General features: G+C 40.7%; 1 protein-coding gene and 1 pseudogene across 3 annotated transcripts in view; both read right to left on the bottom strand.

The window, feature by feature from the left end:
• The window catches only part of CA10 (carbonic anhydrase 10), a 524,645-nt gene that overhangs the window by 280,571 nt on the left and 229,555 nt on the right, over nucleotides 1-14,519 (bottom strand). For all 3 annotated transcript variants that reach the window (XM_073883802.1, XM_073883801.1, XM_025859284.2), the window contains exon 4: nucleotides 12,927-13,069. In XM_073883802.1, the coding sequence (XP_073739903.1) occupies nucleotides 12,927-13,069 (143 nt within the window). The remainder of the gene's footprint in view (nucleotides 1-12,926; nucleotides 13,070-14,519) is intronic.
• Nucleotides 1,699-2,850, bottom strand: LOC112813994 (peroxiredoxin-1 pseudogene; annotated as a pseudogene).

Here is a 14,519-nt window from a genome sequence, read left to right as displayed (position 1 = left end):
GGAAGAGATGTTCAGATGGGCTCTGGAAAGCCAGTGTAAGCGAGCTTCTCCAGTGCATCACTGCACATGAGCCGCCTTGCCTGGGAACACCAGCAATGTTATACACCACTTAGTCTGCCTCCCTGGCCCGTGAGGGTAAGTAGAAGGCTGCAAGAACAGTGGTGCCATTCATGCTCAAGAGCTCCCTGTGGGATCCAGCTCCAGTTGGACTCCAGGTGGACTCCCATCTTTGCTGAACTTCTTCCCTGCCCTGCTGCCCCCACTCCTTTGCAGTTCTCACTTGAGAACACTTCCTCAGCAATTCATTGGTTCTGGAAGCTGTATCTCAGGCTCTAAAAACTTGGGCTTGGGGAAGCACTGGACTCTGAAGGGGTGATGCATCACTTAATTTGAACTGATAATTTTGCCCAAATCTTATTCTATCAGAATCTCTCAAGCTCAAAATAAATAATTTGGGAGTCTTCAAGCACTGAGCTGATTTCTATATTCAAACCTACCTAGCACACGGGCACTAAATAGTAACTATAAAGAGCTATATATACTGCATAATCCCTCCTATGCCAGCACAAGCCATGCATGTTGCTTCTAGTGAGAAATCAGTGAAAATAGCTACTTGGCTTAAAAGAAAAAAAGTCGCTTCTCTCAACTTGAAATAAAAAAAGAAGAAATATTTCCTGAATATTTCAGAGGAAAATGCAAATTAGGAAAAATCTCTGCTCCACTGAATTTGATGTGAGGCATATTTGTGATATGAAGGTGGGAGAAAATATTTTCAGGAGGTGAGATGCTGCTAGTTTGACAGGTTTCCATTGACTCCAACGCATCACACGGTATATGTGTGTGTTTTCACTTGGTAAAAATGAGATCATGCACCTTCATCATATGATATCATATGTAGACATGTTTTGTATATATGGTCAGAGCATATGGGTTTCAGGGCTAAGGGCCAGAAATGACTAATATTATATTGTGTCACATCTGGTGAAGATCTTAGTAAACAGAGAAAAGAATCTGTTCAGAACACGAAGTAGGCAGCATTAGCAAAATGTCTTACTGAATAGACACCAGGTTTATTGTATGAAAAAAACAGATGCTAGGCTGAACTAGCTAATCTCTGAACATTTTTTATTTACCTTTTTAATAAAAATTGTATATATACATATATATATACACTTAATTTGAACTGATAATTTTGCCCAAATCTTATTTTGTCAGAGTCTCTCAAGCTCAAAATAAATAATTTGGGAGTCTTTAAGCACTGAGCTGATTTCTATATTGTGCACAATATAGAAGTCAGGTGTGCAACATGAGGATTTGATATACACATGCATTGTTAAATGACTCCTAAGGTAAAATTAACCTATTCATCTACTCAGAGTTAGCATTTTCTTGTTGTTGGTGAAAGCACCTGAAATCTACTGTCTTTGCAAATTTCCAGTATTCAGTAGGGCATTATTAATGATCATCATTATGGTCTACATTAGATCTATATGCCTACTCATCCGACGTAACTACAACATTGGGGTAGGGAGGTGGGGAAATGGAAAAATAAACTGGCTGCTCTTAACTTTTCATACAGTTTAGATCTTGGCCCTAACATAGTACAGAACAGGGATTAGAACACCTACATTCTAAAATGATAAAAATATGAGATATTGGAAAGAAATGGATTATTTTAATTATTCTTTTTTTTCTCAGTTCAAGTTTAATAGAAACAACAAAAGACAAAAAGCAATGCCCTGCTACTGTACATAACAGGTGGCCTGCCCCATAACAGCTCAGGCCCTTCTCTCCAGAGGAAGAAAGGCTGGCCTCCCCAACCCCTGCAGGAAAGGCCTGTCCTGTCCCCATACCACATCTGCACAGAGTCTAATGTCTTACGTTCTAAGCATGACAATAGTACAAAAGAGATTTTGTTTTCATGGCCACCCACTGCAGCCCAGCCCTAAAATGACCCGGCGCTCACTTCTGCTTAGAGAAATATTCTTTGCTCTTCTGGACATCAGGCTTGATGGTATCACTGCCAGGCTTCCAGCCAGCTGGGCACACTTCCCCATGCTTGTCAGTAAACTGGAAGGCCTGAACCATTCGCAGAGTCTCATCCACAGAGCAGCCGACAGGAAGGTCATTTACCGTGATCTGCCTAAGGATACTGTTATCATCAATGATAAAGAGGCCCCTGAACGAGATGCCTTCAACAGCCTTTAAGACTCCATAGTCCTGAGCAATGGTACGCTTGGGGTCTGATACCAAGGGAATGGTCACGGGTCCCCGTCCTCCTTGGTTCTTGGGTGTGTTGCTCCACGCCAGGTGACAGAGATGAGAATCCACAGAAGCACCAATCACTTGACAGTTGAGTTTCTTAAATTCTTCTGCCCTGTCACTGAAAGCAATGATCTCTGTGGGGCACACAGAAGTGAAGTCAAGAGGGTAAAAGAAGAATACAATGTATTTTCCTTTGTAGTCAGTAGGCTGAGGCCTCTGAATTGGCGGTCTGGCATAATAGCCGTGGCTTTGAAGTTGGGGGCAGGATGCCCAATTTTGGCATTTCCTGGAGACATCTTGCTATCAGCGGCTCTGAGAATAAAAACGCCCAAGACAAGGCAGGAAGAAGACACCTATTTTAATTATTCTTAATGCTTCATGAGACATTAATAAGGTTGCTTCTATACGACATTAAATTTTCATAAGAAAAAATTGGGGCACCTGGGTGGCTCAGTCGGTTAAGCATCGGACTCTTGACTTCAGCTCAGCTTATGATCTCAGGCTTCTGGGATTGAGCCCTGCATCAGGCTCCACACTCAGCAGGGAGTCCGCTTGAAGATTCTCTCCCTTTGCCTCTCTCCCCACTCACACACACACTCTCTCTCTCAAATAAATAAATAAATAAATAAATCTTTAAACAAATAAATTTTCATAAGAAAATGAAAAGTCTGATTGTTGCTCAGATGTTCAATTGTTAATGATGCATAGACTCCCCAAATCACACCTTTTTTCTAGTTTTCCAGTTTTAATGTAATTCTTTTGTTTCAGAAAAGCAGAATAAGAAGAAAATTTGTATTTTCTTAAGTCCTTCACACAAATTCCACTTCATTTTTTCCCCTGAAATGATGGGGAAATTATTTTTATTTTCAGACCAAAGCTACCTGGTTTCTAGGCAACAATGGCCCTTTAACTGGACTCAGAGTCTCTGAAGTTCAGGTAGGGAGAGCTTGGCTGGTCTATGCAGCCAAATGACCAGGCTTACAAGGAGAAGACTGGCCAATTTCAGAGCCTTCTTGGAGAGAATGCACAACCGATATCAGATTTTTAGTATCAAAATTCAGAACTCTTGGGTATATGACTGTTTCTGTGTCACCCAGGTATTCTGCCAGTTTTATCCTCTAGACTGTGATGGAGACACTTGTTCTGGAATGCTTGAGAGATAACACAAAGTGGGAGAAGTAAAAATTAGGTCGTGTTTTTCCCTTTTTTCTTGCTCTTCTTCTACCTCATTTTTAGACGAATGGCAAAAGAGCTGAACTACAAGCAGTGTAAGTGAGTACGACATTTTGTCACCTATTTGAAAGGACAGTTAATTTGCCAAATGCCTGTTGGTTTCATCTATGGAATCAAGTAACCAGACAACGAAGATGGTACCATGTGATTGATACTTAACACCCATGAAATTCCTGGGGGAATTCATCTGCCTCTAAATTCATTAGATTTCTTGAGTCAATTCCCCGCACACTCTCTCATAAAAATTGTGCTCAGTCCTCGGATAACTTGAATTTTCTTTTATTTAAGTGTTGCCACTGAAATCATAGAATTGTCAATCCTTCTAAAATGTATGAAAGGGGAGTACCTATTTCACACTGATGCAGAAGACAGAAGGCACGGATTCCTCGGTCACATGAACCCAGGACCAGGAGGAAGGAGGGAGGAAAGCAAAGTGGGGACAGAGGAATGGGACAAGGTGAACGGGAGAAAGGAGACAGGGGAGGGGAGAAAAGGGTAGGAGAGCAAGACAGAATGAGAAGAGGAAGGTAAGTGAAGGGGGGGAAGGGAGAGAGAGAGAGAGACAGAGAGATAGAGAGAGACAGAGACCAAGAAGCAGGAAGGGAAAGCAAAGTCTTTTCTAATACTCACAAGAGGAATAAAGAAAGCCACAGAACTAGATGTATTTATAAAATACTAAAGCCAACATCCAGGTGTTTCCTTCAAAGGCTTGCCTAATGACTGCATTGATTTTCTGGGTGATGTCAAGAGGGATACATTACAAGCAACTGCTGAGATGCTGAGCAGTAATCCTGAGCCCAGCTCTAAGCCCGGCGACTGTGCATGAGAACCTGACGCCAGCCACAGAACGCCTTTGCTCTGAGCCCATTCCCAACTTAGGATACGGCATCGGTCTCACATTTTGCTTATCTTTCATCACAAGGCCCTGAAAACTTCCACTGCCTGCAAAACGCTCTGCTCTGAGCATAAACACAATTACCTTGGCCTCGTTTCTTTATCTTTAATCAAAGTCCTTTCTTGTAACATTCATTTTGCCCTGGATCCTCCATTTTAGCAACTCAGAGCAAAATATCCTAAAGGAGAAAGAGTCCGGTATCCAACACTCTGGGGAGTAATTCTGATAGCGGATGAGAAAGAGGAGAAGGCAGGTTTCTTCCAAACCAATGCTGGGGCTTTAAAGGGAGTTCTCCTTTCGGAGGTAAATCCTCATTCCGGGGTCAGCCTCAAACAAACATATTCTGTGTGCCCATCTAACCATTGTTCGTAGTTTCTAGATCGGAAGGGGGATTCCAGGCCAGGTCAAGGCTTCTCGTCTGATGCTTGAGCTTGTTCTAGAGTAGCATGTGGACTTCAGTGCCTGCTGGAACTCTTTTTGTGCTGGGGTTCTCAATGAAACACATGGAGGTCATTCACCCTTCACATGGCTTGAGCTCTTATTTTGAAATAAAATCTGGTTCATGCCATTTCCAAACACCAGGACTCGTTTTCGGTGTCTGAGGCTGCACAGGACAGGTATAGTTAGAAGGCACCTGTAATTATATCTTAAAATGTCATCCTTTCAGATAGAATTGAATACAGAATGTACAGAATGGTTGATTCTTCTCATCGCTACTTTGTTCCCCTTTTTCTGCGTTTCACTTTGTCAACATCTTTTCCATTAGTTATTCTAACCATCAACACTGAGGGATCTGACTGCAATATCCTAGGTACCCTCTTCTCCCTGAAGGTTATTATAGGACAATGACCTCACTTACAGAGGAGTACCTTATGTACTATGTAATTAGGTTGAATTTGTCTCTTGGCATCTTCCCTGTGATATTTACTCATGCCAATCACATTATCCATTAACTTCCTCTACTTTTTTCACATGTAGTGATTTTACAACAAATCCAGCCCACTCTGAATCTGTGCAGCTTTTTATAAAGATGGGCCTGAGAGGAAAGCTTTACCTTCATGCCGACTGAATTTCAAACTCTCGGATAGGGGCTGCTGGCAAGGTGGTTCTGGATTCGTATTCTGTCGTCCACTTCACCTCTCAGCATATATGTTACTGATTCTAAAGTAAATATTAGTTTCTTTGATGGAGAAACTCTGGTGGGATTAGGTTGTGTTTTCTCACTAACGGCCACAACATCTCTGATGGCAGTTACCACGGTCTCAAAGTTCATATGTTCAAATCCTAATCCCTAAAGTGGGGTATTAAGAGGTGGGGCCTTTGGGAGGTGATTAGGTCATAAGGGCAGAGCCCTCCTGATCCGGGCTGGTGCTCCTAGAAAAGATGCACCACAGAGCTCCCTGGCCTCTCACACCACGTGGGGACTCAGCAAGAAGGCGCCGGCTGTAAACAAGGACGGGGGGCCCTCCCCAGAATGTGACCATGCCCCTGCCTTGATCTTGGACTTCCCAGCTTCCAAAACTGTGAAGTCCATTCTTTAGAAGCCACCCCGTCAGTGACAGTTTGTTCCAGCAGCCCAAAGGGATGAAGCCAGTAGCTAACAATTGTAGCACATTTCCTTCTCCACCAGCTGCCGATCTGAGAACTCGAATGACCACCTGCCTACTAAGTGTGTTACTTCATGTAATTCCCTCCACCACAACCACCACAACCCTGCAAGGTGGGTACAATTACGATCTCTCTTTTACAGAGGAGGGAACTGAAGCTCAGAGAGGTTAGGCTTCTCATATTTGGGCGGTTAGTGGTAAACCTAAAATCCAAACCCAGAGCAGAACATCTGTGGGTACCTATCCCTCCCAACCCGCCAAACAAAGGTCTGTATTGTCTTAATGTTCCTTCTCCCTGTAACTGTAACTTTAAAAGACCTTCTCGTTCTGCCACCCTAAACTCATTCTGGACCTTATTCTCCCTGAAATGATTTTCACAGGTTCCTTCCACTTTCATCGTCCTCCTTGGCTATAAAGCCCTTTCTCTCACATCTCTTCCCTGCCATTTAAAAACATTATTTTTGGCAAAACTCCCTGTGCAGCCACATCTGTAGCCTTAGCTCCTACCACTTCCTTTTTTTGAGGTATCATCATTTGTAATTGTATTACCATAATTTCATTTTTAAGAGCTTCTTAGTCCTCTAGAGTTACCTTCCATGAGGCAGAGAGATCACATCTACTTTAACTATGATAGTTCAAAAATCTGCCTTTTGAAGATTTTAGGATCCATGTCTGACAATGCTTATCAGCATTTTTTTTTTTTTTTTACTTTGGAATACCGTATTTTCTAAGATAACACATCCACTTTCTTCCAGAATTTTACTGTCCATTCCATATCACCGAGCTGCTTTTCCTTGTTGGTTAGAATTAGATTCAAATAAAGAGACCCTTTATTGTTTCCTTGTGAGAAAGGATATTGTCAGTATGGCAAGTCAAAAAACTTATCAAACCACAAAATACAAATGAGTAAGAATCACATTCACTTCTTCATCAGCTCTTAGAGATCTACTGTATCCCACAAGCACATGTAAAATTATAGGTATCATTTCCATACCAGAGCTTCAGTATAAAAAGACCCGTGGTACTTAAAGATAGCTAATGAGTTCCAAATGGGAAAGAATACTTATCTATGAAAGTTTAATATCAGTTATCCAATAAAAACCAGCACCACAGTAACATATTTAGATGGCAAAATGGATCCTTACATTTTCTTTAATCTTTCACATGGGGAGCCAGAACATCTAACATTTAAAGACCCTCCTGTAAACAGTATTTCATTCCACCTACCTGTCCACGCTAGCTCACATTCTAGCACCTCCATAAAGCCTGGTTCAGCCAACCCAACTTCTTACCACCATTAAATATTAGTGTCAAAATGATTGATTTGCTAATTAATCATTTCATTGTTTCCTTAGGTTCTCTTCCACTATTATCTCAAATAGTTATTTAAATCAGCTACTGTGATTTAATTTCTGTATCTCCATATTTTCTCCCCTAATATATCATGAAGTCCTTGAAGGAACATAAATGCCTTACTCATAAAAGGTTTCTAAACATAGCAATGTAAACACTGCAATGATTAATTGTGGTCAACTAAATTTTGCTATCTGGTTCATGGTGGAAATTTAAAAAATAGAGAAGTGATAAGATTTTAGGCACCCAACCAATTCACAGTCATTATTTTTTTCAACATATTTTGACCATGTTTCAGGAAAAGTACAATAATCGAAAATTTAGTTTCTAATGGCAGATTCTGTTGATGGCAAGGTTACTTTTCATCATGGGACTTTCTCATATTTTTCCCACCTTAAGCGAAAGCAACTTTTCACTAATTCCACATAAACCTTTTGTTTGGTGATCAAAGATAATCTTGGTTCGGTTCAAATCAACCAGCCTCATCATAGATAACCTCAGGGATATAAAATGAAAATATGAAAGCACATTTATCACGAGGAGCCCTTAATCTAAGATGGGGAGATGAGGCAAGTAAGACTAATATACTATAGAAGCCAAGGTTCAGGTCCTAAATGAAAGATAAGCAAGTTGCTTAAGGAGGCAAATGAGGAGGGATTTCACCAGTCATGAAAGACATCCAGAGGAGCATCATGGCGGAGGCGGCACTGGTGCCAGAGAGATTGAATAATAAAAAGGTAGGGATGGGGAGTGCTGAGGTCCAGAGGTACATCAGGTGAAGGGTTACATTGTGGCCAAAGCACAGATCACAGGGAAAGGTGAGATACAGTCAATTAAGAAAAAAGCATCACAATCTCACTGGGAACAAAACGTAGGCATAAGATGTAAGATGAATAAGGCTCTGGAGGGAAGATTTGGGGCCATATTGCAAGGACTATGAATGCCAGGTTGAGACGTTTATACCTAATTTTATAGGAAATGATGAGTTTTATTACCTCATATTCATTTAATGGGAAATTTGCAAATGGTCATGTAGATAAAGGGTATAGCCTTGCATAGGATGTCTTCTTCTTGCCCCTTCAAATCTACCTTCACCTTGCCCTGTGGCCTGGAGGCTGGCTTAGCTAGACTGAATCAGCAGTCTTGTCTTAGTCTCTGACTTCTCCCCAGAGGGAGCCTGACAAAGTGGGGGTGGGGAGGAGTGCAGCTGGGGTCTTTCGTCCTCAGCTCCATCCCTGTGGTTGCATGAGCTGCAACCAGTCTCCTTGAAAGGGTCATCTTACATTCTGGAAGTCAGAGGTCAAAAATCAGTTTTGCTGGGCTAAAATCCAGGTTTTAGCAGGGCTGTGTTCCTTCTGGAGACTCTATGGAAGAATCTGTTTCTTTGCCCTTTTCCAGCTTCTGGAGGCAGCCCATATTCTTTTGGCTCATGGCAATGCATAACCCTGATCTTGCTTCTTTTGTCACATCTCATTCTCTGCCTTGGACTCCCCTGCCTCTGTCTGTTCCTTATGAGAACCCTGTGATTGCATTGGGCCCATCAGGATAATAGAGGATAATCTTCCCATTTTAAGATGCTTACCTTAATCGCATCTTCCAGATACCTTGTGCCATGTAAGATATCATATTTATAAGTTCTGGGGATCAGGATATACATATCTTTAGGAGAGGGCATTATTCCCTCTACCATATTTGCCAACTCTGTTATGTTTGCCTAAAATGAAGGGATGAATTAAAAATCTATAGGTGTTTTTCAGATTATTAAATTAATGCAAGCTTGATACAGAAAATCTAGAAGCTTTAGGAAGGTTGAAAGAAACAATATTACTCTTAATCTTGGTCTCTTCTATGCGTAGCATGGGTGCTTTTTAAATACATAGGGATCATTAAGTGAATGACTTTAGAGGTTACCTTTTATATTTAATTCTCGTGAGCAAGGCCCATGTCACTGACTACTGAGATGTCCATTTTATTAAAAGACCTAAAAGATGGGGAAGGATGCCAGAACTGATTTTTGGTTAAAATGGTAGGATCAGCAAGTGATTTTAGACTCAGTTTTAATGTTCTTTCTTCTTTTAGATGTTTCAGATCAGCAGAGAGGTTATCTACAAACCATATCTCTTCCATGAACACGAACCTCACCTCTTAATCCAGAAACCCTTCAGCACCCACCTGTATCAGACAAATATCTAGAGGAACTACTATATCCCAAAATGATCAAGCCAGGCCATTTAGATTTTGCTATTCAGTAACATTCACACTCTACACTGTTATTTTCAAATTACACCAAGAAGCTTACTTAGGTGAATAGCACACAGAATTTAATACACAAACACTTAACGTATACTCACTTTGACATGAGGAAAAAGACAAGGAAGGTAAAAATATATGTGAATCTGTACAAGTCCATTGACTACCAATGGTCTCCATTTTTAAAAGAGTCAATCAGGCTTGAACTGAGCTTAAAATACCAGTTGTCAGAATCCAATTTCCCACATACAGGGATTTTAAATGATCTGAGACCGTGAAGGAAGAATTATCTCCACCTGCCTACTCTAATTTCTGAGTTGACTCAGTAGCTTTTTCTAGAAGAGATTCATTAGCTCCAAGATTCAAAAAAAATGTTTAGACTACTAGGAGTTAAGTTGAATGGGGTCAAGGGTGGGAGACTGATTCCAAGTAAGATTCTTATGACCATACACAACCCAGCCCTAAGTGAGTATTGTCTGAAAAGCACAGTTATTTTAAATTTTGTCCATAAAAGTCCTATGTGTCAGATACGAACAACTAGGTAAAAAAAAAAACAGTCTCCTTCAAGAAAAAAAAAACAAACAACCCAAACATTGCTTAAGAATTACCATTGAAAAGAAGCAACCTAAAAAAAAAAGGAAATACCATTATTCAAGTATAATGAATATACTTTGTTATCCAAGACACAATATGTTTTGATTGACATCTAACTATTATTATTCTTTGTATTTTTGCATTCAGGTTGAATTTCAGCCCTTGCTCATGCTAAGATAAGCCCTTAATTCATGATTTGAGCCCCATGCCAGGTCAGTCACATTAAAACGAACACAGCAACACAAGTCCGAGATTGCAGCAACGCTGCTTCATGGGTTTGGGCATAAGGTTCACTGAAACACGAGCAGGAATCATGTTCATGGATAAGAATGTGACATTAAACACATAATGACTGGGATGCATTTAACATGCTGATACCCAGCAGATCTCAGACTTCACAACGTGGCACCTTGCCCACATTCTACAAAACCTCCCAGTCTTACAGGGTGGTCTTTAAACCTTTTGATTTGGATACACATTTCTTCAAGGCAAAACTAAATTCACAGCAGTGATTTGAATACTCACTTCCAAAATAAGTCTCCAACTCATTAAACACCACCTTTAAAAAGCTGGCAAACATAATTTAGGTATTGTCTATCACGTTTAGACATTTCATTACCAGTTAGTTTATCCTCCTACCATCTATATTTTATTTTCCACCTTTTGCTAATGCAAGGGAAGCCATCAGACAGTTCTCAGCTCTTCAAACAGCTGACAACACAAATCGTGCCAGATATAAATATTTACATCGTCAAAAGTAAATGTTTCCAAAATTCCAAACTCCAATGCATTTGAAAATTGATTTGGATCAGGTACACTTTACTGAATTGGAAATAAAAAAAAAAAAAAAAACTCTGTCAACAACAAAAAAATACCAAACCAAAACATGAGTGCTTTTTAACATCAGGCTATCCCCCCATCTCTTCTTTCCCAATAAATTTTAGGGAGAAGTGTCTTGAGTTAATTATTTTTTTTCTTTCACATCAATATTTTCCTCTAAGATGGGCTGATGGAAAAGTGAAAATTATGTGTCCATTATTTGCGTTAGCTTGCCACCTTTCTCATCCCATGTCCAACGTACTCTTAACCTAAAAATGCTTCAATTGCTTGCTGTAACTCAGGAAAAAGATTCGGTTCCTTAACACAGCCTCTAAACTTGGCCCCATCTTCCTTTTCCATCCTTACCTCCCTCCTCCACCTCTTTGATCTCTGTGCTTCAGTCTTGCTGGTCATCCTGTAGCTGATTTCTGGAACTCAGGCACCAGCCCTCATTCTGCATTTTTACTGCTTCTCACTTTGTCTAGAATACAATTATTCTCTCCATCACCCTCTCCAAGAAGGAAAGAAGGATCGAAAAGTCAAAACTGCAACTTGCCCTTTCGGAGTCCTGGTCAATGAGCCTGTCCATGCTCATGACTTGAAGGAGAGAGGTACATGTAGAACCCATGTCAAGTTTCCTTTAGAGTTTATAAAAATAAAACTTCAAATCGAATGATAATTTGGATAGGTTAATTTCTATGGAATCAGAGCAATAAACTACATGACCTACATAGGACTTTTCTAGAAAAATGCTTCTCAAGTCATATTTAAAATAGCACACAAACACTACATAGAGAAATAGTCTCACTTACGTGCAATGCCTTTTAAGACCCGCTTTGTGACCTGAGTCAAAGTCACTAACATCTCCGAAAACAGTCATCAGACTTTGGGTTTGTTTGTTTGGTTGGTTTTTCGGTGACAGTTATATATTAGGAAAAAATACATCCCGATATATCAGAAGTGGAAAAACTTTCTTACAAACTCCATAGTAAGTAAGGCAAACAGACTGTGTAAGTAGAGAGCAGAGCCCAAGGAACGCAAACCCTGGAGAATCGGCTGCCAGCAGTAACAAAAGTTGTTCATAATTTTAATCTCAATTTCTTAGACACAAATGATTTTCCATTCCTCTTGAGTTCACAATAACTAAATCACCTTCAAATACAATTTGCTGTGTGTGTGTATTTCCCACCTTCAATGAACTACTCAACAGTAAAAGGTAGCCAAAAAGAAATTAACCCACAAGAGAAATGCTAGAGCCCAGCAACAAGAAGACCCCATGGGCATTATATCCTTCCGAAAATTAAGGAGGAGCACATTGCGGGGGGCGGTGGGGGAAGGAGAGACGCTGGTGTGAGAATCACAAAGCATAACTCAGCATTTCTGGGCAGGAGCTAGGATTCTTAGCCAGCCAAGATGCCCCTAGAAAGATTAATTATTGATTTTCTTATAAGTCATCTAAGGTGATTGTTTGTTTTTCCTTCCAAGATGATACATTTCTGATTTTACTTTTGTTAAAACAAATTTTTCCCCACTTTGTTGAGGTTAAAAGAAGCCCCAGTAAAGAGGTTTCTGAGAGGAGGGATTTTTCCCAGCGTGATACGCTTGGGAAGCAACATTGCTCTCTGACCTTCATGGGGTACCAAGGGATAGGGCCTCGGGCAACCTCCAGGGGGCACAAAGTAATTACAATGAGGGTTTGACTAGCTAAGGAGAGAAAGCACAATTTAGACATAATTGGTTATGTAATTAGACCAACTGCCTATTGGTTGGCAGTAGGCCTGAGGTCTGTGATTTTACTCCTAGATGGAAAGACAAACTCATCACAGAGATGGAGACCCAGAAGACTAGCTTTCAGAATCAGCATCTCCCGGCGTCCTTAACTTCGCAACGGAAGCAACATGGCTGCTTACCTTCCTGCCCCCAGTGTTGATGCGAAGGGGCGTCAGAAAGGGGTCGAAGATCATGTGACTGGTCTCTATGTTGACCGGTGACTGCCGTTTCCCCACAGAGCAAAGATTCCAAGCTGAGTTCACCAATCCCCAGAAAGAAGGAACTAGAAACAGAAAGAAATTGTAGAATTAGTCTGGGTGGAAGTTTCGAAAAACAATGCAAAAAGAGCCATGGCACCAAAGTGGTGACATCAGAGAGAGCCACCCGATGTTTCCCACCCATAGAGACACTTGGGTGTCACTAGGGTATTTTCTTGGCCTGGATCGTGGTCCATTTCTCTAAGTTTTACCTTCAGATTTTGTTTCAGACCCACTCATCTTGGGGCCTCTTTGATGAGTACAGTTAGCATTAACGCCTTAATGGGAAGAAGGTGTAGTCCACCCACATCATCTTTTGAAGTACACCAAATATTTAGTAATTCCTGAGCTGATGCTCTGCTTTTCCGTGTGGCAGGAATGATATGGGAATCACCCTTGTTATATATAGAAGGTATTTAAAGCTTTTAAAAGAAAGTAGCATTTTGAGTGAAATAAGTCAGAGAAAGACATGTATCATATGACTTCACTGATATGAGGAATTCTTAATCTCAGGAAACAAACTGAGGGTTGCTGGAGTGGTGGGGGGTGGGAGGGATGGGGTGGCTGGTGATAGACATTGGGGAGGGTATGTGCTATGGTGAGCACTGTGAATTGTGCAAGACTGTTGAATCACAGATCTGTACCTCTGAAACAAATAATGCAATATATGTTAAGGAAAAAAAAAAGAAGAAGAAGATAGCAGGAGGGGAAGAATGAAGGGGAGTAAATCGGAGGGGGAGACGAACCATGAAAGACTATGGACTCTGAAAAACAAACTGAGGGTTCTAGAGGGGAGGGGGGTGGGGGGATGGGTTAGCCTGGTGATGGGTATTAAAGAGGGCACGCTCTGCGTGGAGCACTGGGTGTTATGCACAAACAATGAATCATGGAACAGTACATCAAAAACTAATGATGTAATGTATGGTGATTAACATAACAATAAAAAAATTTAAAAAAAGAAAGTAGCATTTGACATATACAAGATGTTATTCTGTGGGTTGTCAAAACCAAACTGAGGGAATGAATGACTTTTATGACTCCCAATCAATGCCAGACAGGAGCTTGGCAAAATGACTTTGTATTTGTTTAATCCAGCAACTGTGTCACTAACCTAATGTACCAGCAGCTTAAGAATGTGTTCATTTGATAGGCAGGAAAAAAATGACATGGAGTGCTGGGTGCAAATATCCAAAGGGGAATCATCTACTCATCTTCCGTGTCCCATTAAAACATCTATGAAAATAAATTTCTAAGGCAATTTCCAGTTCTCTTCTGTTTAAGAAAGTTAGTAGAGCAGGGGGAACCAATTACTAATTTTATGTCAGTGAAGATCACAGACTATATCTTCAGCTTTTTCCTGCCCCCGTCCCCTGTGCTCAGTATTTCCACTGAGGCTCTGGATCCATGTGTCCAATATGTGGCCAAGAGCTTATATGGTTATCATTCACTCATCCATCCACAGTGTCCATGAACAGT

Source organism: Callorhinus ursinus, unplaced genomic scaffold (genome assembly GCF_003265705.2).
Source record: "Callorhinus ursinus isolate GAN/ISIS: 27379988/994484 unplaced genomic scaffold, GSC_fseal_2.0 scaffold52, whole genome shotgun sequence".
Taxonomy (NCBI): domain Eukaryota; kingdom Metazoa; phylum Chordata; class Mammalia; order Carnivora; family Otariidae; genus Callorhinus; species Callorhinus ursinus.
The sequence above is the reverse complement of the archived record's forward strand: the minus strand, read 5'-3'. Positions and strand labels throughout refer to the sequence as shown.